Source organism: Lepidochelys kempii, chromosome 6 (assembly GCF_965140285.1).
Source record: "Lepidochelys kempii isolate rLepKem1 chromosome 6, rLepKem1.hap1, whole genome shotgun sequence".
In the NCBI taxonomy this organism is placed as follows: Eukaryota; Metazoa; Chordata; order Testudines; family Cheloniidae; genus Lepidochelys; species Lepidochelys kempii.
In genome coordinates this window covers 51888846-51913197 of record NC_136385.1, presented here as the reverse complement: position 1 = coordinate 51913197, position 24352 = coordinate 51888846, and the positions used below count along the sequence as shown (strand labels likewise).

Here is a 24352-nt window from a genome sequence, read left to right as displayed (position 1 = left end):
GTATTGCTAAATCCCCAGGAGTCCAGTTAAGAAATGGGCAGCTGTCTCTTTAAGTGTGATTTCCTTCTATTGTATTTGAATCGTGATCAGGAAAAAGGAAATGAAACCAGAGACTCGGGGCTGAGCTAAATAATAATAAGGATGATGCTGATCTCTGCATCTGCAGCATATGCACCTATCTCAGTCTAGAGCATGTACAGAGCTGTCCAGGCAGAAAGCATAAGCAAAGCAAAGAGGACTCCAGGGTAAGCAGCAGTGACAGCGGAGACAGTCTATTTCCATCAGTGATCTGAACAGCAGCAGCAGCTGGGGCTGCCCAGCCACGCAGCAAACAGGAGGAGCATTGCAAGGATGGGAGGTTAGATCCTAAGGGTCAGCCTTGCGGAGACATAACCCAGCAGCAGCAACAGCCCATATTTCTTTCTCTCTTTGGTGTTGCAGGAGGAAATCCTGTGAATGTCATTGGGGGGTGGAGGGGAAACTCAGCTGGTGAAAAGGCATCAGGAGCAGATAGCCTTTGTAGGGGCAGAGGGGGCAGATCCTACCACAGACACACTACAAAGGAACAAGCCCTGCCAATGTCATCAGCCATCGAGAGGAAAAGCCTCGATCCTTCCGAGTAAGTGGCCTTTTTTCATTCCTAACCGCCTCTGTGTTTTGATGGATATTGAGCTTCTCCAACAAATGGGCTTGAAAAGGACTTTATGAGCTTCAAGAGTCATTTGTTGTTGTTGTTATTTATTTAGTTATTTATTTTTATTTTGTGTAAGCACCAGTTCTAGGGAGATGCTTTGGAGATCTTTCTTGTAAAAGGTGGTTCAGAAATATACTAGGGCTGCTTTTACCTTTAAAATAATATCCCTGCATGCCACAAAGTCCAGAGCAACCCCCATCCCCTTCCAAACCCTGCTGCCATTGTAATATTACAACCTGGGTGGATTTGGTAGTGTGTCACTTTGGTGCATGTAATGTAATGGGGAGGTTTGGTAGATTTCATTGAGCTGGTGCTGAACTAGGCAACCTCTGTGGATATCAGTGTGCTACTCATGTGGATGGCAGCACCAGCCCAGAGACATTCAGTTCCCCATTTTGAGTTGAAACAAGAATATAAAGTCTTCAGATTTCTCAGGTTTTGTGAAAAACCTGCCAGAATAAACCTCCTGTTTGAAAAAAATCTAACAACCCTTAGCATCAGTGCATTCCCCCTTCCCCACTTCTTGAGATTCAGTGATGCTGATGAGAATAATTCAGAGATACCGGGTGCATAATACTTTCCAAAGCTTAACTTATTTTCAGTCTCTGCTCCATGTTTAATCTGCCCAACCAGCTGACTAGACTGAAAGGTCAGAACTGTTATCTGATGGTATACAACTTCCACATTTTCATACTACACAGTTTGAAACTTTCAAAAGATTATAATGGTGGTGTGTGAGAGGTAGGGGTTCTGTACATGGACCACAAATATATAAAGAATTGATACACGGAGGGCATGGGAGGAGAAATTTGTTCTCATTTGCCACCTTTGTGGATGAGGTTACATAAATTCAGTAACTGATGGTAGCATTATGATTTGGCTCTTTCAGTAGATTTCCTGGAGCCATCCATTGGTACACCAAGCACATGCAGGCACTTAATTGGAAGAGGAGTGTTAACTCAGCTCCATAATGTGTGGTGTCATTTCACTGAATTCCAGGGCTGTACATCTCAAGAGCAGCATTAGGCACATTACACTTGTCTGTGTCTCAGAGGCACTGTGATATTACAGAGAAAAAACACTTGTAAAATTCTGGTTTTCAATGTAAAACTTAAAATATTATTTCCCCCTATAAATTTAATTAATTTGGGCTTTGTTTCCTGTAAGTCATTAAGAATGTTGTCTTCTGAAGCCCTAATCTAATACGTGTAAAACATAACTCACACATGGTCTAAGGCAGTTAATATGTCATATCAGACATTTTGCATTTGTTACCATTTTTCTCATTTCCCATTGATTTTTAAGGAATTATAATTTAACCTTCTAGGTACCTTTTTTTAAGGTTTCAACTACAAAGTAGTAGCAATATTTATTTATTTATTTACCTACTTTATGTTGTAGTGAATAACTGTTGGGTATAAAATCCAAGCACATAAGAAAGCAAATGCATGAAACAGAAATTCTATTAAAAATAAACATAGAATCATAGGTTCCAGCAGGGCTGGAAAGCAGCTCAAGAGATCATCTGCCAGAGTGTAAGACTGTAGTACCTGACTTGGGCTTTGAAATAACTAACTCATGGTTCCTGATATTGGTGCATGTATGTGTACATCTGAACTCCCAAAAGAAGGGATGCATTTATTGTGGAAAAGCTGCTTCCTTATCTCCTCATATCCCTAAAATATTCATGTGGACCTGTAGGATTTACTGCAGGTAAAAACACAGTGCTTTGTTCTGTGGGTATAATGCCCTGTTTATATTATTTGGCTTATGTGTGTTGTTTAGTGCATTGATGTTTTCAAGCCAGCCTCACAGAAACATCATACATTCCTTTATAGTTATATATGTGCTTGGATGGTACTATGAGTAGCACTGCATGAAAAGCACAGGGCACAGAGGTACAGGCAGTCCTTGACTTTACGACGTTCGAGTTACAACAAACGGCACTTAAGGTGGTTCTACATTGACACCCTGATTCAACTTATGACTGTAGGTTTTGAGTTTACGATGCTCAGTCCCGCAATGGAGTAGATTGTGGTTCCGAGTTACGACGTTCTGACTTACGACCCAATTTTAAGGAACCAATTGTGTCGTAAGTCTGAGGACTGCTTGTACATGCTCTGAAATTCTAGAGTCAGATCCTTTGCATGTAGAAACTCCCATTGACTTTACTGGCAATAGTGGCTGGCAGGTGTGGACTGCAAGTCATAAGAATGTTAGGACACAGCTATATAAACTGTGAAGAGTGAAAATGGAAGTGCATAAGAGCAGATGCTATCTTATGACTGAATTGTGAAGTCAGAGGGAGTTTTGCCTAAGTAAGAACTGCAGTTGTTAGGATGAAAGTGCTGGAGCACTGTACATTTTTTCAGACACTGAAGAAAGTAACTTTTGACTAGGAAACTATTTTCTCCAGTAAGTGAAGGTGGTAGAAAAATGTTCGTTTCCCTGGCCTGTTGAAAATGCTAAACTGCCAGATTTCCTTCTGGCAGTGTAGTTACATTCTGCCCTCACCAGTCCAGTTGCAGCATGTAATAAAAGCAAATTATCCACAGATTGTGATTTCGGTAACTGAATAAGGTACTTAAGAATACTGGGCTAGATTCTACCAGCTGTTGAGGGCGCTGGCTCTGATTCAGGAATGCACTTAAACATGTGCATCTGAGTAGTTGAATTCAATGTGACGAGTCACATGCTTAAAGTTAAGCATGTGCTTAAGGGTCTAATCCAGTGGAGTCATATTTCCAGTGACTTCAATGAGCATTGCATAAGACCCTACATGCTTTGCTGGATCAAGGCCAGGGTACTCAGCACCTTACAGGATTAAGCCCATAGGTCATTCTTTTAATGTTTTGCCAGTAGTGTTTCTGGCAGAACTTGCAAAGTGATGCAAACAGGCAACAATGAGACTTTCTTAAAGTGTATTTGCAGAAAATTATGGCTTCATCCCCTGTATTAGTAGATCCATTCCTTCTTTTTCTTGTTTAAAAATGATGAGATGTCAGACTGGTATAGGAACAAAATACTGTGGATGAATATTTGCTCCAAAAAAACCTCTTAAGGTACTACCACAATACAGTTTTGGGACCTGAGTCTCCTCTCATCCACATGTGTATAAATCAGGAGTAACTCCTTGAAGTCAGTGCAGTTATACTGGTGTAAAACCAGTGTAAGTGAGATCAGAATCAGGCTCTTGGTTGCATTGACCAGGAGGAAAAAAATATTGTAGTAAGGTTGGGTGAAATTCTGGCACCCCTGAAGTCAAGAGCAAAACTTCCATTGAATTCCATGGGGCCAGAGTCTCGCCTGTTGTATTTATTCATTTTTACAATCTTGCTTATTTTATAGCAGTGTGGTGACTATGACTTATAGTTGGGACATTTTTATTCTCTTCAGTAGAGGGCAGTAGTACACATATACAGACAATTCATTTACAACATGTTAAATGTGTTTACTGCAATGAACAGCGAGCGGTGTTGTACAGATTGTCATGTTTGCACCGCAGTCTTTGCACAAGAAGAAACAAAGAATTAACAATGTTTTAGCCACCTTTGGTGATTTCCTAAATATTAGGCTGTTCTGTTTTTAAAACAAATGAAAAAAGCCTACTCCTGCTCCCATTGATAAAAAGGAGGTGAAGGGGGCTGCCATTGATTTCAATGGGAGAATAATCTGGCAATAATTCCTATTCTAATTAGGCGACTGGTTTGGTTTTTTGCTTGTTTGGTTGAGTTTAAAGGGCTTTCCCTTCTCCAACAATTGTTTCATTCTCTTAGGGAACCAGTGGATGAAGTGCTCCAAATCCCCCCTTCACTGCTGACATGTGGAGGTTGTCAGCAGAACATTGGGGACCGTTATTTCCTGAAAGCGATCGATCAGTACTGGCACGAGGACTGCCTCAGCTGTGACTTATGTGGATGCAGGCTTGGAGAGGTGGGGAGACGATTGTACTATAAACTGGGCAGGAAACTCTGCAGGAGGGACTATCTCAGGTACAGAGCCTTCCTACCCTATACTAGCCTATCCTAACTTGCTTGCTTTCTGTAAATTCAGATTTATTGAGGTATTTAGAATGAAGCTAGGATCCCTAATGATGTTGCAGCACAAAAATCCATGATAAGATTATACTGAATAATTTATTCCTAAAATATAAATGCTGAGGGTAGTCACAGTGGTTGCACCACCTTTTGCTAAGTGTGCTTGCTGATCTAGGAAGCTAAGCAGAACTGAGCTGTGTTAGCACTTGCATGAGGACACCTTGAGTAGGTGCTGAAGAGTCAGGAAGTGTTACTCTTCCCTCTGAGTCAGTAATGAGCCAATGCCCCAGCATGGTTTTAGAGGAGTTGTACTTCTGCAGGTGTTGCCTTTCTGATGCAATGTATATAGTAACTGAGCCCTAAAGGATGAGTGCATATGAAAGATCTTCTGCCACTTTTGTAAGAACAAGGTATCCTGGTGTCTAGTCAAATTCCGTCTTCCACACTACAATAATACCACTTGGGAAAGAGACGTTTTGCTTTGCTACTCTCTATATTGGGGAAGAGGGGTGTTTTGCTGTGCAATAACTGTGGTTTGAGTATCAGTTTTTAAAGTTCTCTAGGACCCTTCAGGCTGAAAGGTACGGTGCTGTTTACATTTATTATAATAATTATGGCCCAGTTCAGGAGAACTTGAAATCAATGTAATTTAAGCATGTGCATAAAGTTAAAAGCACATGCCTAAGCATTGTCCTGAATAGAATGGATTTAAGCATTTGCTTTAGTGTCTTCCTGAATCTGATCCTATAAGAGCACCTGTTACAATTTTTGCATTAGTAGATCCTTGCCCTCTTTCTACTTATAAATTTTGACAAAGCAGATGAGTTAAAGTTTTTAATATATTATTTCTCAATACCTTGATAACAAAGAACCTGTGTGTTCTTGATTACAATTAAAGTGTATTTCTCCTTCTACATCACTTGTTATAATGTATTCTTTGTGCTCTAGAAGCTGGTGGCATGGAATAAGTAGGAACTCCACATTTCCCCTCCTCCCCCAGCTTTTTAGGGTCTAGTTTTATATTGAACCTGATATTCCTTACACAAAACTTCCTTTAAGAGTGTAGGTAATTGGGAGGGGGAGAGAGTAGAGTTCCTAGTAAATTTATCCCATAGCTTTTCCAATGGGAGTTTTGCTAGAGACTGGAGGTTGGGCCCCAATAATGGCTTAAACTGTACATCTCCATTATATGAAACATTCTAACATTGATCCAGTCCCATGTGCACTTGCCAAATATTTACTAACTTTTTAATTAGAATAACAGGCCATGGGAACAAAATTAATGTGTTTTTTGTACAATGAGACTGCCTGTTTTCAGAAATGGAGCATTTCACAACCTTTATAAAATATTAGTATTACTTTCATTAGGCAGAAGTGAACAGCGACATCTCCTGGTGGACAAGAGAAATTATTTCTTTTTCCTTCAGAGAGCTGAGTCTAATAGGTTTTTTGTCTTTCAAACCTAGTAGGTTCTTGAAGCAGGCACAGCCTATGATAAACACAGTAAAAATATGGGAAATAGACTCACTAGTTCTAAAATTAATGCAGCAAAGCAGAGAACTTAAACACACAAGCAAATATTTCAAACAAATAATATTTCTGAATTTCTCCCTTTCTTATTAAAAATAATAAGATGTTTTCTGTTTATGTATTAATTATAGGGTTTTTAAACTCTGCAAGCTGCAGCCTACCGTAGAGGATGACATTACATTATGACACACGGATGAATAGGTCATAGTGTTCCAGCTGAAAGTAGTGCATTTGTGAGAGGGATAAACATGTTGTGCATACATTAGAGGGTCCTTTCAATAGACAACCCAATAATTATGGTCTCAATAGGGTTTCTTAATATGGCTTAAAGAGCAATCCAGATCATAAAATCCTTCGGGCTAAAATGGATTTCTAGAGGGTCACAGAGTCCAGCTGCTGAAACCTAGCAGGAGTGCTTTCATGAGTAGAGAAACATTTGAGTTTAAAAACAATGAGAAGTCCAGTGGCCCCTTAAAGACTAGCAGATTTATTTGGGCATAAGCTTTCGTTTTTGACCCATGAAAGCTTATGCCCAAATAAATCTGCTAGTTTTTAAGGGGCCACTGGACTCCTCGTTGTTTTTGTGGATACAGACTAACACAGCTACCCCTCTGATATTTGAATTTAAAAGAATCTCAGATACCCTACAGAATCCTAAAACATAGCCTGCAGCATAGTGGGGACAAAACTGAGCAATGGCAAGATTTATCAATCAGCAGGTAATTTCTACTGATTGATTAGGAAAGATACAAGTGAAAACAAGTATTGAGAGTGGAAAGAAAGTATTAGAGTGGTTTGAATTCATGGTCTGATCTAGAGAGGTTCAAATCCCATTGAAGTTGTTCATTGCCTTTCAGAATTAGACCCTTACTTTGATCATAACAAATAAGTATATTCTTTTAAAAAATAGGTGACGCCCATGGGTTCTTGGCAGGTCACCACTGCTGGATGCCACTGATGCTGGAAAGTTTTGAGTGTCCCTGCTCATTGGATTTCATCAAGCAAATGTTTAAACTTCTATATATCTTACAGTGCAATGTTAAATGTGGCAAAAAGCCAATATTGTGCACTTCTTTTGTTTCAGTTCTCTCTCTCTTTCCCCCTACCCTGCCTTTTCTCCAAGGAAACTTTGCATAACTCTTTGTTGTTGTTGTTTTAGACTCTTTGGCCAAGATGGCCTTTGTGCTTCCTGTGACAAGCGAATCCGGGCCTATGAGATGACTATGCGAGTGAAGGACAAAGTATATCACCTGGAATGCTTCAAATGTGCTGCTTGCCAGAAACATTTTTGTGTCGGAGACAGATACCTCCTCATCAACTCAGACATAGTGTGTGAGCAGGACATCTATGAGTGGACTAAGATAAATGGGATGATATAGCCAGGACATGCCTCATAGTCATCAAGAGGTATCTTATGGGTGGCACAAATGCATAGCTGCAATGAGGAGATAATCACTCAAACTATGTGCTTTGTCTAAACTGGGAGGGGAAAGATCACAGCATAGGCACTTTTCAGACAGTGCTACATAGAATCTAAACTACAAGCAATAGAAAATAGGCTGACTTCTATTAGCAAAGGCGTATTGACAATAACTGACATTTATCAGCCATGTAGGCGAGAGTTGGGGAACAAATACATTGTGATAATGGATTCTCATAACTGGAAATGCAGTAACGACTTGTTGTGTAAAGAGACATTATGACTTTGACACTCGCAGACTAGGATTGTGCAATTGATTTTTCTTCCCATCTTTTCTAGTTACTCTGTTTAGACAATAGTTTCCAATGTAGACATAAGGAAGGACACAGGAGATGAAGAGTCAGTCAGAGTCTCCAAAGCCTTAAGCTTTGTGCAGGAGAGAAAATGGTTCTTTTGCATGGAAATCTCCCCCTCTTCCCTGAGAATGAAAAGTGCAACATCTAGCCCCAAACAATTCTTTCAATAAATTCTGATGAATAGCTGTTTTCAAGCAGCACTGTTTGAAGGTGAGATGCTCCACAGATCATTTCTATACAAATATAAATCTAAAGAGTTGTTCAACTATTTTATTAATTTAGATTATATCAATAAACTATTTGTTGTGTGTAGTAAGAACCTGAATGCTTTAATAAAAACAACAGAAGGTTTGAGCGTTGTTATTTCTTTCAATAATGTACAACTGTTTGGACTTGAGTTTGCTTTTGCATTGGTATTATTTATTTCATTTATTTGCACCATGGCTGCATTTGGCTTCATTTGGTGCACAGCTGATTCTTATCAATCTGCTCAAGGGCATATTCCAAAGGGATGTGCTCCAGTCTCAGGCAGTGACATAAGAACCCAGGTCAATACTAGAGTGTAACTAAGTGAGTCCAAGGCTTTCGACGCATGGTGCATTTGCCTGTCTGATGGTTTTCAGCAGAGCTATTACCATTCACCACATGCTGTCACTGACCCCTAGATTTACAGTTTTACAATTTATATTCTCTTCTTTGATATAGCCAGTGGTATTGGGGGGCAGTAAGCTAGCAGATCTCCCTGTAGCCACAGAACTGGGGATCCAAGAATAAGGACCATAATGAGGACATGGAAGAAGAGAGACAATGTGGCCAGAGAGTGCTACTGTGGTCCAAATATTCTCAGCTGGTGCATTGGCCTGGGGGCCATAAACAGCAGCTGTACTTTTAGCAGCCCTGACACTGCTTTACACTATGCTCAGGGCATAGCAGGCATAGAACCAGCCTCCGGAACAGGGAGCCACAGCTGTGACCTCCTGACACCCTCAGCAGCACCTAGCAAATACTGAGCAAAGCTGAGAATCTATGCCTTAGTATTCTTCTCCTTTCGTCCACGCATTCTACTGACACTGCTTCCTAATAGGCTGGGGAGTGCTTGGCACCGCCTATGGTCAACATCTCTACCGTGAGATGATCATCTTCTGCTAGTCCATGGCAAGATAGAGGTAAGGATGCTAGCTACAAACGATAAGGCTGTCCCCTGCTGTATTTGCCGATCAGTGACCTATAGCAAAGAAGACTACATAGGAAAGAGCATCTTCTGCATGATAGTACAGAGCAGTAAGCACTAGGCATTCTGGACCTTTGGTGTGTCAGACTTACCTGCTGGCTGAGGGACCCCTGACTGGTTTCCATGTGTTTTCATTAGGCTGTAGATTGTTGCTACTTAAGAACCTTGGTTGACAGTTATGACTACATTAGCAGAAACACATAACAAAGTTAGATTCACTTTGACAGAAATAAGCACTGTGTTTTTGGCTTCTCTGTATTGCTACAAAAGAGGTACTTAGTGGATTCAGATCTCATTTAGGATGATGTAAATCCAGGATGAATAATTCCATTGAAGTTCATGGCGTTACATCAGTATAAAACTGATCAGTGTGGTGAAAGCAGCATCGAGATAATGATCTCCAAAGAAGTGAAAGCTTTGATAATTATTTCCTACTCATTTAATGGTGTATAATTTGTGAGTTTGACTCATACATTGGGCATCCCTTAAAAAGGAGGACTAATTTCAGAGATCCTGTCTCATATAGATGTTTGTCTGAAATACTAATATAAATAATTTTATTACTAGCTAGATTGATATTGAATAGATTGATGTTGAATAATGATTTCAATTGTCCATGGAAATGATGTGGTTTTAGTGTTTACAACAGGTTCTGGTAGTCAGAAGATCTGTATTCTGTTTCCACCTCTGAGAGTGATTTTGTGTATGACTTTTGGCAAGTCACTTAAATATTCGGTGGAATATTTACATCATCCTAAACTTCCTATCTGTAAAACAGGGATAATAACACTTACTGACTTTTGTAAAGTTTCTTGTTAACAGGGGAAAGATTTTTCAGTATAACCTAAAATATGAATTTAGTTAGATATAGTTATAATAATATAACACAACCCTTCCTCCCTACCCCTCTCTGTGGACATTTATTCTCATATAAGGTCAGTTTTTTGGTTTAGCTTGTCACCTAGGAAAAGGTTTAAGCTAAACTGTAAAAAGACTCTCTTAAACCAGAATAAGGGGGTTATAGTGGTATAACTGTATGTTTATACCCATACCAATATAACTGGTAAAACTTTCCCATGTCAATATGTCCTTACACACCATGGAGCAAGGAATATGCATGTGTGTGTTGGGGGAGGGAAGGTGTGAGAGGAGAGGAGGTAATTAAAAAACAACTGTAACGTGTAAAATAATGCATGTTCCACCCCACCGGACCCTACAAGAAACCTAATTGTACACATTCCTGCCAGTTCCTTTTTGCTTCTAAACTCCCCACTTCTTACCCCTCTGTGTGTAGGTTACACTCATTTTGCTCACCCAATGTATGCCAAATTGATGCAAGTTATCCTTCACAATTTACACCAGTTTTTTGACTCACCAAAGTGTAACTTACACCACCCTGAAGTCATTAGTGAATTTGATTCCCTAGATCCATGTGAAAAAGGCAGTAGATGTCCTACTCCTTTAACAGAAAGGACCAATACAGTGAGGGTGTTAACTTGAGAAGCATCTCACCCACATCCCTTTCACAAGTATATTCCTTAAAACAGGGCATCTCTCCAGCAATTACAGGAAAAGAAAATGTTCCATCACCAACAACAAAAATAAAAACAATTTATTTTAAAGTAGTAGAAGGGAATGCGTAATAATGTGGACATTACTTCATCAGCTGATGTTCAGATGCATTGTCCTTTAGATGTGTTTAATATCAGCATCATTCAACATTTTCTTTCATTGTCCAATTATTCAATGTCATGGTAGGAAGATGAGAGTAGTGCCAGCAATATCACTTTTTAATTTTGTGCCCTTGAATAAAGGCAATAAGAGCCCAGCATAATAGAGTTTTCAGTGGAGAGAGTAATTGGGAAGCAGTTGCTAATGCAATATCTTTCATGAGTACAGGGTACTGCAGCTATCTCTCCCATCTCTTTTCTCAAGGTAATACTGTGCTTCCAATTGTCATTATACCCAAGAAACAAATTATTTGAATTCTGGACACATCAGCACAAAACTGAAGGCTCCCTCATTTCATAGCCTGCTTGGAAAAGAACATTGCAGTCTATCATTCATTTATACAGCTGCCAGTCTAATGCTGTAAATTCAGAAAAGAAGACAGTCTGAAGTGCTGCACTTTAACATGTCTTTCCGCTCCTGAAACACCCTCTCACCACCCCCATCAGATATAAGGTAACATTTCACCTCTGAGAGCCAATGCTTTTAAACATCTGCTAAGATGCACACAGACTGTGCATGGCCCGTATTTTAATTGAAAATGAAAATATTACTCCTATTAATTGATTACAGTGACTTGTAACACTGAAGGAGATTCATGATTCTTGGAAAAAATAATCTACAAAGATTTCTGCCGCTCTATAAATACAATGCAGCCTCAACTGATTTCATTTGCAGCAGGTTCATCTCCTTCCTAGAAGACACTGCACAGCAGGCAAAAGGAAATTTTAATGGACACTGGAACAATTCATCCAACCTTCTGTTCCATGACAAAAAAAGAAACTACACAAAGATATAAAAAAGAGAGATTGAGACACTGTATCAGAGAACATTTAAGATAAGGCCATTAAATTATGATTCAAAGGTAGTATCAAATAGATGAATGGTAAGCTGATATAAATTTAAGATTAATCATAAACAGGCTGTGTCATCCTGCTGGGAGCTGTTCTGTTCCAGCCTAATGAGAAGGTGTCTCTGTGAAAGGTACCTAATAAACCAGAAAAGCTCTGACAGTATCATTTAATAAAAGTACATTGCATGACACAGTCCATCCAAGGACCTCCGAACATTTTTAATGGAGGCTTTTAGCAAATTAAATATAAAAATTATTAATAATACATGCTCAGATACTAGCATGACAAGCACTTGATAAAAACCATTGACTTCAGTGGAACTAATAGTATGTAAAGTTAAGCACATGCGTAAGTGTTAGCAGACTTAAAGACTAAATCTCTGTGAGAATACGTGGACTTCTCATGATACACTTCTTGTATAAGACAGTTCATTGCCCTTAAAGTGATATGGCTGAGAGACGTGCTGAAGTTTAAGGGTTCTGGCACCCATACCGTGAACTAGAGAACCCCCTTCTGCTAGAATAAACAGACCAATTTTATGTTATTTTTTATGATTATATGTACTACTTGATTCTCCCCCACCACCTAATTGTAGTCATGTATTCATTGTTTGTTGTAATGCTTACAAACCCTTAATCTGTGTTCCTAGCCAGGAGTGTGAAACAGCTGAAATAGATACTGCTGCTAAAGACTCCATCTCAGACTTTACTCTGTATGAGAGCTGGACAAACATTTTCTATATAAACTGTTTTTCAATGGAAAAGTGGGTTTTTGACTAAACAAGATTTTATGCTGAAAGCACTTCATGTTAAAAAATTAAACCCAAATTTTTGGTTTTCAGCCAAAATGTGTTTGGTTTTTCAACAAAAAACAATTAATTGTTTTTGTGAAAAAACAAAACAGTCTCTGACTATCTCCACTGGATTCCTAATGTACCCTGAGACTTTGTTATACTGGTCAGATTTATTCTTGGTGTAGCTCACTTGAAGTTAATAATGAGGGATGAATTTAGCCCTAGGGATTTTAGTTACATGTAGGTGCCCAGCAATGGGGATGTTGTAACATAGCTACTAGAATCAGTGGATAGGGACCTTTGTTCTACCACATTCAGTTCTCCTTCTTGTTTTGTGCGGTTAGTTTGTGAGTGAAAAAGGTGAGTGTAATATGAAAGGCAGGCCAGGCTTTTGTTTTCTTTTTTTAATCCTTCAGCTTTCTGTCTAAAACATAAAATAGCAAAAACATTACTCCTGTGTAAAAGCTACTGTAGACAGTTGCCAGGCTACTAATGACTGCATGGGCCAGATTAGCCAAGCCCTGCTGGAAGCACAGGTGCAGCAGGTTAACCAATTGGAAGCTGAGGCACAAGAAGCAGGATTTTTTAAAAAAGGCAACTGCAGAAGAAGTAGCACAGTTCAGGAAGTGACAGTGATCATCACTTTATTGTAGGATAAGACCCTTATGGTATAATTTATAGTTAGCACCTGTTTTTTTTATAAAGGCAACCCAGAGAGTTGGTCTCTATGACATATGGTGTCAGTAGCGAGAAGAACTTTTTCCCCTGCTTAGTATTAGCAGACTGGGCTCTGGTCTGTATCTGTTGGAGCAGGTAGTTCCTTTGGTATAGCTCTTCCAGTAGCTTTAGCTAACCTCTCTTCCAGCATCTTAGCTGAGCAGGCACCTTTCCCCTGGCTGGCAAGAAGCCATACAAAAGTCCTGCTGGGGAGTTTAGCTCTCAACTTTAGTCCCTAATGTTTTGATTTATACAGTCCCCTGACTTTAGTATGGGGTGAGTTTGTTCCCATTTAGCATTATGTTCTGCCCTTTACACTATATATCATTACCAATGTATTTCAACAAAGCTTTTAACCAGCTATTTCTAACCTCCCAGTACTTTGAGATTCAGTTATTTTGTTTACCTTTTTTTAAAAAAGAATGATTATCCTAATTAAAATGGAACATTCCAAAATGGACATGAGACAACTGGCCTCCTGCCAGTCGGGATCCCTCAGTAATCAGAGAGCTGCATGTAGTGGTGCTTAGACACCACTAAGGTGATAGCTCCTTAAAATGTCTAAGATGGATAGCACGGTTCATCAAAACAAGGTCACATCAGATCAAGGGGGAATTCTATTTCTATGTCTAGACGACAGCACCACAGTGCAGACTACAGGGCTGTGAACTACAGTGTGCACTTGCATGCTGCACTGTAACTACCAAATGTAGACACAGGCTAAAAGTCACATAGTCCCGTTTCAAAAGGGCTATGTTAACGTGAACTAGCTATCTTTTAGTTTCCACCTAAATTACAGCGCATTAATGTGTGCTGCTTTTCACACCCTTGTAGTCTGAAGGGCCACGCAGACATGTGGTTTACAATATTGTTGTTACATTTTATGTATGCTCAGGAGGTGAGTGAGCAAATGAGCCCAGGGATATCTTCTCTGAAATCCCTAGAGTTAGATGACGGGTAAATTTGACCCAATATGTGTATGAGGAGCATGCTGTTCAGTTGATAAGGGAACTGAGAATGAGTACCAGCATGCACAGTTTGTTTACATTGTAATAACTGTTTTGAGTACTACTAGGAAAAGTGGCGAGGTCTGTGTAAGACAGATAAGAGTTTTTACCAGAGGAGATAAACAGAGGTCATATGAGTGCCCCTGGGAACTTCAAAAGAGGAGCCCTCAGTGGGAATGAATGACTTAGGGGATTGTTAATGGGCTCTGGAGCCCTTTAGCTCTATGTCACCTTGTCAAATCCAGCCCAAGCTGTAAGTAACCTGAAGTTTTCACTGTCTGACGACTGTTAGGTGGGCTCGGGCTTGTTCCCACTGGACAGGTGTCTGAATCTCCAAAAAATATCATCCCATTTGGGACTAATTGGTACCCTTGTTGAAAACTGCAGCAAAGAATAAGTGTACCTGAAAAGTAAGTTGCAAGCTTGCTTGAACAATTGGTCCCCTTGGGTCAGAGAGGAAGCACAGTAATGAGCCACTGCAGGTCACTGCACCTGTTCACTGGATAAAAAAAGGACCGTCATTCTCCAGGACTTTCAATCCAGTACTAAATTCATGCATAAATCTAGCCCAAGCACTCTCCAAGAGATCATGAAAATAATACTGCTTTAAGCCTTGCTTTTAATGGGGGCCTTTTACAGCTGACAGACACTCTGGACCCTATCATCCTATTAGCACCATAAATCACCCAAAGTGACAAATGCTGTAACTAAAATAAAATTATAAATATTCCTAACAGTTCATTATTGTTTCCTTGACCCAAATTGAGTATGCAAATAACTTTCTTGTGCAGAATGTCATTTGAAATGTCTTTCACAACTCTTGTCAATGTTAGTCCAATGAAGACAAATATGCATATTAAAAAAAAAAGATATGTGCATTGCTCTCAGATGAGGCTACTCACTGATTAACCAGTGTATTATGTTTTTGTTCAGCATTATTTGACTAATTAATATGTAAGCTCCTGAATGCAAGGACCCTGTTTTTCTCTATGTTTTGTACAATATCTAGTACATTATGCATGCTCCATAAAAAATAAGTAAACCCTGGGTTATTTTTGGAGCTCAAGGCGTTCACTGTGTTGGAACCAGGAACTAGGAGACTGCTGGTGTAGGCAATCACTGGAACCAGGAACAAAGTAAGTGGATTCAGGTGGAAGATACCCAGATCGGTGGGAAGGAAGTCTTCGATGTCCGCGCAAACGTGACAGTCACTAGCTGCCTCTCAGACGGACAGCCCCCCTGATAGGGTATGCAGCCCTTTTATGCCTTTTGTGTCGCGAAAGTTCTAGTCCAGACTGGTTTGATCCAGTCTCCTCAGAGGCAGTTTCTGCAGCAAACCCTGTTTCCCGCCAAATGAAAAGGTGCGAAAAAGTGAGTTGTAAACAACCAAAACTGGACTCCATTTTAAAAGATGGGTTCCATTGTCCAAAATGCCTTATAACTTAATTATTTTAATACAAATACAATAAATTCAAATGTGAACAGTGAAACAAGCATAAGTAAGTATGAATAAATATATATAGGGAACTCCGCCCTACAAAATGAACAACAGAAAAGAGAGCAAATAGAATAGCAAGGAAATTAAATTGATAAAATTACTGAATGCATGCATGGACAGGACATCAAGCTTCTTACCTCCTTGAGCTCTTCATAATAATTTGGGTTTCCAGGCCCAAAGTTGAGGGCTTCAGAGGGAGGTTGGTGACTCTCTGCCATGGCATCTATATTGGCAGCATGAGATCATACTAGGGCTTATTTCTTGTTCTTTTGGGTGCATGTGTGGATCCTTGTGCTGGACAGAATCATGCATTGGAAGGAACCAAAAATGTGAGAACTGCAAATAATATAGACCACAGATATTATGCACTGACTCTTGGAAGCTTTTTATAGTGTGGATCCTGAGAACCATTGAACAAAACTGTAAACTCTGTATATAATGGAAACCACTTCAAGTCAGGGGGTGCTACAGCACCCCCCATACCCGTAGTCCCAGCACCTATGTGAGTTAGGTGCAACAATTCACACCCCCTGTGACACTTTCGGAGAATGCTGTGGATTATGATGCACTGGGTGACTGCAAATAGATGGCTAGTGTGGATGCACACTGTGTTATAGTTTTCTCAAATTCAGTCACACTAGTCATAGATTCATAGATTCGTAGATATTAAGGTCAGAAGGGACCATTATAATCATCTAGTCTGACCTCCTGCACAACGCAGGCCACAAAATCTCACCCACCCACTCCTGCGAAAAACCTCTCACCTCTTTTCCCCTTCTGCAAAACTGGCATAATCATATTTATCTACCTCACAGGATAGTTATGAGACTTCATTCACTGCTTGTAAATGCTTTGAGATCCTTGGTTGCATGGGACTACAGAATTATAAATTTATTTTGGTTATTATGACTACAATATCTAGTAGTCACAATGTTTTTAAAACTTTGAGAAGAAAATTTGGTTCTTATATAATGTGGAAGATATACACATTTAAAAATTCTAAAATACGTTATATTTGTATTTGTTTCCAATCTTCCACAATTTCATCACTTTAATTTAATTTATTTAATTCATGAATTTGGAGGTGTACTATCAATTGCTCTTATTATCATTTCAAACCCAGTGGATTCTAATCATGGATAACTGCCCAATGCGACCTACAGTCAAATAGCAGACCTGAGAAAGGTTGAAAAATATTCATGTTGAGGACTGTCTTGCATGGGATCCGCTCTACTACATTTCTAAAGGTAACTCTTGTGGGTGTGCTAAATATAGGAATAATGCTATGAAGCAACGTCAGTGGCTTGGTGCTCTTATTTGGAGCCTGTTCTTGGAGGCGATGAGCACTTCACTGGGTCTGATCCTACTCATATTTATGATTATGCATGCTCACTGGCTGGGGTAGTCCAAGAGAGATCAATTTATTATACATTTTAATTTTGGGAGGGGTGGGAGGCTTAATTACCCTGTCCCTTAAAAGCAAAACACAATTTAATGTGGAGGAGTCCAACTTTGATAATCTGAACACCAGTTATCTCTAACTCCTGGTTATCCGAAGTTCTGATGTCTTTTATCCTGAGTACAAAAGTGACTTGATTCTCTTTTCACTTGCACCAGTATGAATAGGAGTTATCTCCATTGAAGTAAATGGGGTTACACCAGTGTAAAACAAGTGTAAATCAGAGATGCGTAGGACCAGTAGCAGCCAAAACAGGGACTTCTGGATATTTGCAGAACTTTCTTCAGTTTTAACTGGATTTCTTTCCCCTGTACTGATTAGCTGTTTGCTCCAACTCTCCCTCTCCCTCACAGTCTCTTTCACCTCAGTGTCACTCCTCATCTGCCATTGTTACCCTCTTCTCCCCTGCCCTGTTCCTATCACCCCCTTCCTTCCCTTGTGTGCGCCTTGCCCCGACTGGCAGGAACCATTAGTGGCCTCATGGTTAGTGGGGTGCCAACTGGATGGGACTGAGATGCAATGACAGCGGGCATGTCTGGCCTGGGAGGCTCTGCCAGGAAGAGATGCCAAGGGTTGGCTGTCCTTAAGAGTTAAATTTACATCCCTAAAGAGTGAGATTCAAGGCCAATTGTGACACTTTCCAGGAAGTGCGTTAGGTCATTGGTTAAGATAGGGACTCTCATCTTTGGTCTTTGATGACAACCAATTGCCCAGATTTTTAATCCAACCAGCTCTTAATAGTTTTAAAATGTACACTGCTTAATACTGCATAAATGTCCTAATTCATACTAAAGTCTAGGGCATGTGAGAATTCTATAAGCAGTGCAAATTAGTGGATTTTAATTAGGGCTGTCAATTAATCGCAGTTAACTCACTGGATTAACTCAAAAAAATTAATTGCGATTAATCGCACTGTTAAACAATAGAATACCAATTGAAATTTATTAAATATTTTTGCATATTTCTTTACATTTTCAAATATACTGATTTCTATTACAACACAGAATATAAAGTGTATAGTGCTCACTTTATATTATTATTTTTTATTACAAATATTTGCACTGTAAAAATGATAAAAATAAATAATAGTATTTTTCAATTCACCTCATACAAATACTGTAGTGCAATAGCTTTACCGTGAAAGTGTAACTTACAAATGTAGAATTTTTTTTGTTACATGACCGCACTCGAAAACAAAACAATGTAAAACTTTAGAGCCTACAAGTCCATTCAGTCCTGCTTCTTGTTCAGCCAATTGCTAAAACAAACAAGCTCGTTTACATTTATGGGAGATACTGCTGCCTGCTTCTTATTTACAATGTTACCTGAAAGTGAGAACAGGCTTTTGCCTGGCACTTTTGTAGCCGGCATTGCAAGGTATTTACATGCCAGATATGCTAAACATTCGTACGCCCCTTTATGCTTCGGCCACCATTTCAGAGGATATGCTTCCATCCTGATGATGCTCACTACAAAAATAATGTGTTAATTAAACTTGTGACTGAACTCTTTGCGGGAGAATTGTATGTCTCCTGCTCTGTGTTTTACCCGCATTCTGCCATATATTTCATGTAATAGCAGTCTCAGATGTTGACCCAGGACATGTTCATTTTAAGAATACTTTCACAGCAGATTTGACAAAACACAAAGAAGGTACCAGTGTGAGATTTCTAAAAATAGCTACAGCTATTTTTGACCCAAGGTTTAAGAATCTGAAGTGCAATCCAAAAGCTGAGAGGGATGCATGCTTTCAGAAATCTTAAAAGAGCAACACTCTGATGTGGAAACTACAGAACCTGAATCACCAAAAAAGAAAATCAACCTTCTGCTGGTGGTATCTGACTCAGATGATGAAAATGAACATGCGTCGGTCTGCTCTGCTTTGGATCATTATGGACCATCAGCATGGACGCATGTCCTCTGAAATGGTGGTTGAAGCATGAAGGGACATATGGATCTCTCGCGCATCTGGCATGTAAATATCTTGTGATGCTGGCTAAAACAGTGCCATGTGAATGCCTGTTCTCACTTTCAGGTGACATTGTAAACAAGAAGCAGGAAGCATTATCTCCTGCAATTTGTAACCAAACTTGTTTGTCTGAGCGACTGGCTGAACAAGAAGTAGGACTGAGTGGACTTGTAGGTTCTAAAGTTTTACATAGTTTTATTTTTAAATGCAGGTTTTTTGTACATAATTCTATATTTTTAAGTTCAACTTTCATAGAATCATAGAATATCAGGGTTGGAAGGGACCTCAGGAGGTCATCTAGTCCAACCCCCTTCTCAAAGCAGGACCAATCCCCAACTAAATCAGCCCAGCCAGGGCTTTGTCAAGCCTGACCTTAAAAATATCTAAGGAAGGAGATTCCACCACCTCCCTAGGTAACACATTCCAGTGTTTCACCACCCTCCTAGTGAAAAAGTTTTTCCTAATATCCAACCTAAACCTCCCCCACTGCAACTTGAGACCATTACTCCTTGTTCTGTCATCAGCTACCACTGAGAACAGCCTAGATCCATCCTTTTTGGAACCCCCTTTCAGGTAGTTGAAAGCAGCTATCAAACCCCCCCTCATTCGTCTCTTCCGCAGACTGAACAATCCCAGTTCCCTCAGCCTCTCCTCATAAGTCATGTGTTCCAGTCCCCTAATCATTTTTGTTGCCCTCCGCTGGACTTTCCAATTTTTCCACATCCTTCTTGTAGTGTGGGGCCCAAAACTGTACACAGTACTCCAGATGAGGCCTCACCAATGTCGAATAGAGGGGAACGATCACGTCCCTCGATCTGCTGGCAATGCCCGTATATATACATCCCAAAATGCCATTGGCCTTCTTGGCAACAAGGGCACACTGTTGACTCATATCCAGCTTTTCGTCCACTGTAACCCCTAGGTCCTTTTCTGCAGAACTGCTGCCGAGCCATTTGGTCCCTAGTCTGTAGCGGTGCATGGGATTCTTCTGTCCTAAGTGCAGGACTCTGCACTTGTCCTTGTTGAACCTCATCAGATTTCTTTTGGCCCAGTCCTCTAATTTGTCTAGGTCCCTCTATATCCTATCCCTACCCTCCAGCGTATCTACCTCTCCTCCCAGTTTAGTGTCATCTGCAAACTTGCTGAGGGTGCAATCCACACCATCCTCCAGATCATTTATGAAGATACTGAACAAAACCGGCCCGAGGACCAACCTTTGGGGCACTCCACTTGATACCGGCTGCCAACTAGACATGGAGCCATTGATCACTACCCATTGAGCCTGACAATCTAGCCAACTTTCTATCCACCTTATAGTCCATTCATCCAGCCCATACTTCTTTAACTTGCTGGCAAGAATACTGTGGGAGACCATGTCAAAAGCTTTGCTAACGTCAAGGAATAACATGTCCACTGCTTTCCCCTCATCCACAGAGCCAGTTATTTCATCATAGAAGGCAATTAGATTAGTCAGGCATCACTTGCCCTTTGTGAATCCATGCTGACTGTTCCTGATCACTTTCCTCTCCTCTAAGTGCTTCAGAATTGATTCCTTGTGGACCTGCTCCATGATTTTTCCAGGGACTGAGGTGAGGCTGACTGGCCTGTAGTTCCCAGGATCCTTCTTCTTCCCTTTTTTAAAGATGGGTGCTACATTAGCGTTTTTCCAGTCGTCCGGGACTTCCCCCGATCGCCATGAGTTTTCAAAGATAATGGCCAATGGCTCTGCAATCACATCCGCCAACTCCTTTTAGCACTCTTAGATGCAGCGCATCCGGCCCCATGGATCTGTGCTCGTCCAGCTTTTCTAAATAGTTCCGAACCACTTCTTTCTCCACAGAGGGCTGGTCACCTCCTCCCCATGCTGTGCTGCCCAGTGCAGTAGTCTGGGAGCTGACCTTGTTCGTGAAGACAGAGGGAAAAAAAGCTTTGGGTACATTAGCTTTTTCCACATCCTCTGTCACTAGGTTGCCTCCCTCATTCAATAAGGGGCCCACGCTTTTCTTGACTTTCTTCTTGTTTGCTAACATACCTGAAGAAACCCTTCTTGTTACTCTTAACATCTCTTCCTAGCTGCAACTCCAGGTGTAATTTGGCCTTCCTGATTTCACTCCTGCATGCCCGAGCAATATTTTTATACTCTTCCCTGGTCATTTGTCCAATCTTCCACTTCTTGTAAGCTTCTTTTTTGTGTTTAAGATCAGCAAGGATTTCACTGTTAAGCCAAGCTGGTCGCCTGCCATATTTACTGTTTTTTCTACACATCGGGATGGTTTGTCCCTGTAACCTCAATATGGATTCTTTAAAATACAGCCAGCTCTCCTGGACTCCTTTCCCCCTCATGTTATTCTCCCAGGGGATCCTGCCCATCAGGTCCCTGAGGCAGTCAAAGTCTGCTTTTCTGAAGTCCAGGGTCTGTATTCTGCTGCTCTCCTTTCTTCCCTGTGTCAGGATCCTGAACTCGACCATCTCATGGTCACTGCCTCCCAGGTTCCCATCCACTTTTGCTTCCCCTACTAATTCTTCCCGGTTTGTGAGCAGCAGGTCGAGAAGAGCTCTGCCCCTAGTTGGTTCCTCTAGCACTTGCACCAGGAAATTGTCCCCTACATTTTCCAAAAACTTCCTGGATTGTCTGTGCACCGCTATATTGCTCTCTCAGCAGATATCAGGGTGATTGAAGTCTCCCATGAGAACCAGGGCCTGCGATCTAGTAACTTCCGTGAGTTGCCGGAAGAAAGCCTCGTCCACCTCATCCCCCTGGTCCGGTGGTCTGTAGCAGACTCCCACCACGACATCACCCTTGTTGCTCACACTTCTAAACTTAATCCGGAGACACTCAGGTTTTCTGCAGTTTCATACTTGAGCTCTGAGCAGTCATACTGCTCCCTTACATACAGTGCAACTCCCCCACCTTTTCTGCCCTGCCTGTCCTTCCTGAACAGTTTATATCCATCCATGACAGTACTCCAGTCATGTGAGTTATCCCACCAAGTCTCTGTTATTCCAATCACATCATAATTCCTTGACTGTGCTAGGACTTCCAGTTCTCCCTGCTTTGTTTCCCAGGCTTCTTGCATTTGTGTATAGGGACTTGAGGTAACTCGCTGATCGTCCCTCTTTCTCAGTATGAGGCAGGAGCCCTGCCCCCTCGTGCGCTCCTGCTCGTGCTTCCTCCCGGTATCCCACTTCCCTCAGGGCTTTGGTCTCCTTCCCCCGGTGAACCGAGTTTAAAGCCCTCCTCACTAGGTTAACCAGCCTGCTTGCGAAGATGCTCTTCCTTCTCTTCGTTAGGTGGAGCCCGTCTCTGCCTAGCACTCCTCCTTCTTGGAACAGCATCCCATGGTCAAAGAATCCAAAGCCTTCTCTCCGACATCACCTGCGTAGCCATTCGTTGACTTCCACGATTCGACGCTCTCTACCCAGGCCTTTTCCTTCCACGGGGAGGATGGATGAGAAGACCACTTGCGCCTCAAACTCCTTTATCCTTCTTCCCAGAGCCACGTAGTCTGCAGTGATCCGCTCAAGGTCATTCTTGGCAGTATCATTGGTGCCCACGTGGAGAAGCAGGAAGGGATAGCGATCCGAGGGCTTGATGAGTCTCGGCAGTCTCTCTGTCACATCGTGAATCCTAGCTCCTGGCAAGCAGCAAACTTCTCGGTTTTCCCGGTCAGGGCGGCAGATAGATGACTTAGTCCCCCTGAGGAGAGAGTCCCCAACCATCACCACCCGTCTCCAAAATAAAGCGACTGCATTACTGTACTTGTATTAGGTGAATTGAAAAATACTATTTCTTTTGTTTTTACAGTGCAAATATTTGTAATAAAAATATAAAGTGAGCACTGTACACTTTGTATTCTGTGTTGTAATTGAAATCAATATATTTGACAATGTAGAAAACATCCAAAAATATTTAAATAAATGGTATTCTGTTATTAACAGTGCAATTAATCACAATTAATTCTGAATGGCTTGACAGCCCTAATTTTAATAAAAACCATCATTTGCTGGTTGCAATAAAAACCTGAGGACCAGAATTAATAACCCCTAATTTAGGCATACAGTCAGTGGACCGAACAGGAGAAATATTCAAAAATAAACTTGTTTTTATATAAATCTAACTAAAAAGAAAACTGGTTTATCAATACAACAATATGTTTATTTTGCATATCACCTTGTGCTAGTGATAACCCATTTGAAAAACACTTTACAGCACAAATACTATTTGGTTTGCATATTATTACTCATATTAAAAAAAAAATCTTGCCTGGTATCGGGACAATGAAAGACCATGAATTTGTCCAGTGTGGTTTAAATTTGGAACTGTATTTTGCTGAACCTGCACACTTTCGATCAAGTCTTGCTCATTTTTAGGGCAAACTCATATTTTTTGGACCATCAAGTATTCACACACAAGCCACCCCTCCAACATAGCCCTCTCTCTCCTCTCACACACTCTTGTATACAACAAGGTCCTGTTGTCTCCATGCTTACCACAGTACCCATTACCAAGCTCCAAACCTCGTGCCGGAATCCCCAGATGTATTGTTGTCTCTTTCAGTCCCTGAGTAAAAATACTTTAAATCTTTATCTGTTTACTCAAATTGAGTGAGCTAAGCTTAGGCATGTGTCTTGTGAGAGTGAGGCTTCATGCTCACCAGTGACTCTCACCATCACACCCAATGAGTGAGACTTGACATGTCTGGTAAGACGCCCCACAAGCAAGGGCCCACTCTTGTGACTGCAGCTCCCCAGAAGGGCCAACCCATGGGGCAAGCCAGCTGCTGAAACTAGGAGCGCTGGGGGTGTGGCAGCACCCCCTGGCTTGAAGTGGTTTCCAGCATATGCAGGGTTTACGGTTTGGCTCAATGGTCTTCAGCGCCCCCACCATAAACATTGTTCCAGCAGCACTTAAGACTCGGCCCACGCGTGGGGCAGGACCCCCACCTTGGAGTCTCCGCCGGGCCTGCAGGGCCCCCGCTGGCCTGAAGGGCGCTCTGCGCTCCAGGGTTAGGCGCGGGCCCTTTAAGAGCTTCCTCCTACCAGCCCCCCCCCCCCCCGG

General features: G+C 41.1%; 1 protein-coding gene and 1 long non-coding RNA gene across 3 annotated transcripts; one reads left to right on the top strand and one right to left on the bottom strand.

Moving 5' to 3' along the window:
- The first annotated feature begins 295 nt into the window (after nt 1-295).
- LMO2 (LIM domain only 2) lies at nt 296-8388 on the top strand. The gene is made up of 3 exons (XM_073347910.2): nt 296-619; nt 4471-4686; nt 7421-8388. Exons 1-3 carry the CDS (start codon nt 579-581, stop codon nt 7638-7640), a joined length of 477 nt encoding a protein of 158 aa, XP_073204011.1. The 5' UTR covers nt 296-578; the 3' UTR covers nt 7641-8388.
- Nucleotides 8389-11209: 2821 nt separating this feature from the next.
- LOC140912816 (uncharacterized) lies at nt 11210-24337 on the bottom strand. Of its 2 annotated transcripts, XR_013635934.1 has the most exons (3): nt 23785-24337; nt 16003-16159; nt 11210-14866 (listed from the first exon to the last, which is right to left on the bottom strand). It is a non-coding gene; the product is annotated as an uncharacterized LOC140912816 (long non-coding RNA). The 2 variants fall into 2 exon arrangements; XR_012159387.2 differs by lacking the exon at nt 23785-24337 and having other exon boundaries at nt 16003-18220.
- Between the last annotated feature and the right edge of the window lie 15 nt (nt 24338-24352).

Excerpts from the sequence above, each read along its gene's own strand:
- LMO2 (XM_073347910.2), top strand. The coding sequence starts at position 579 with ATGTCATCAGCCATCGAGAGGAAAAGCCTCGATCCTTCCGA. Across the intron at positions 620-4,470 it reads AAAAGCCTCGATCCTTCCGA|GGAACCAGTGGATGAAGTGC; the intron begins GTAAGTGGCCTT and ends TCATTCTCTTAG. Across the intron at positions 4,687-7,420 it reads TGCAGGAGGGACTATCTCAG|ACTCTTTGGCCAAGATGGCC; the intron begins GTACAGAGCCTT and ends TTGTTGTTTTAG.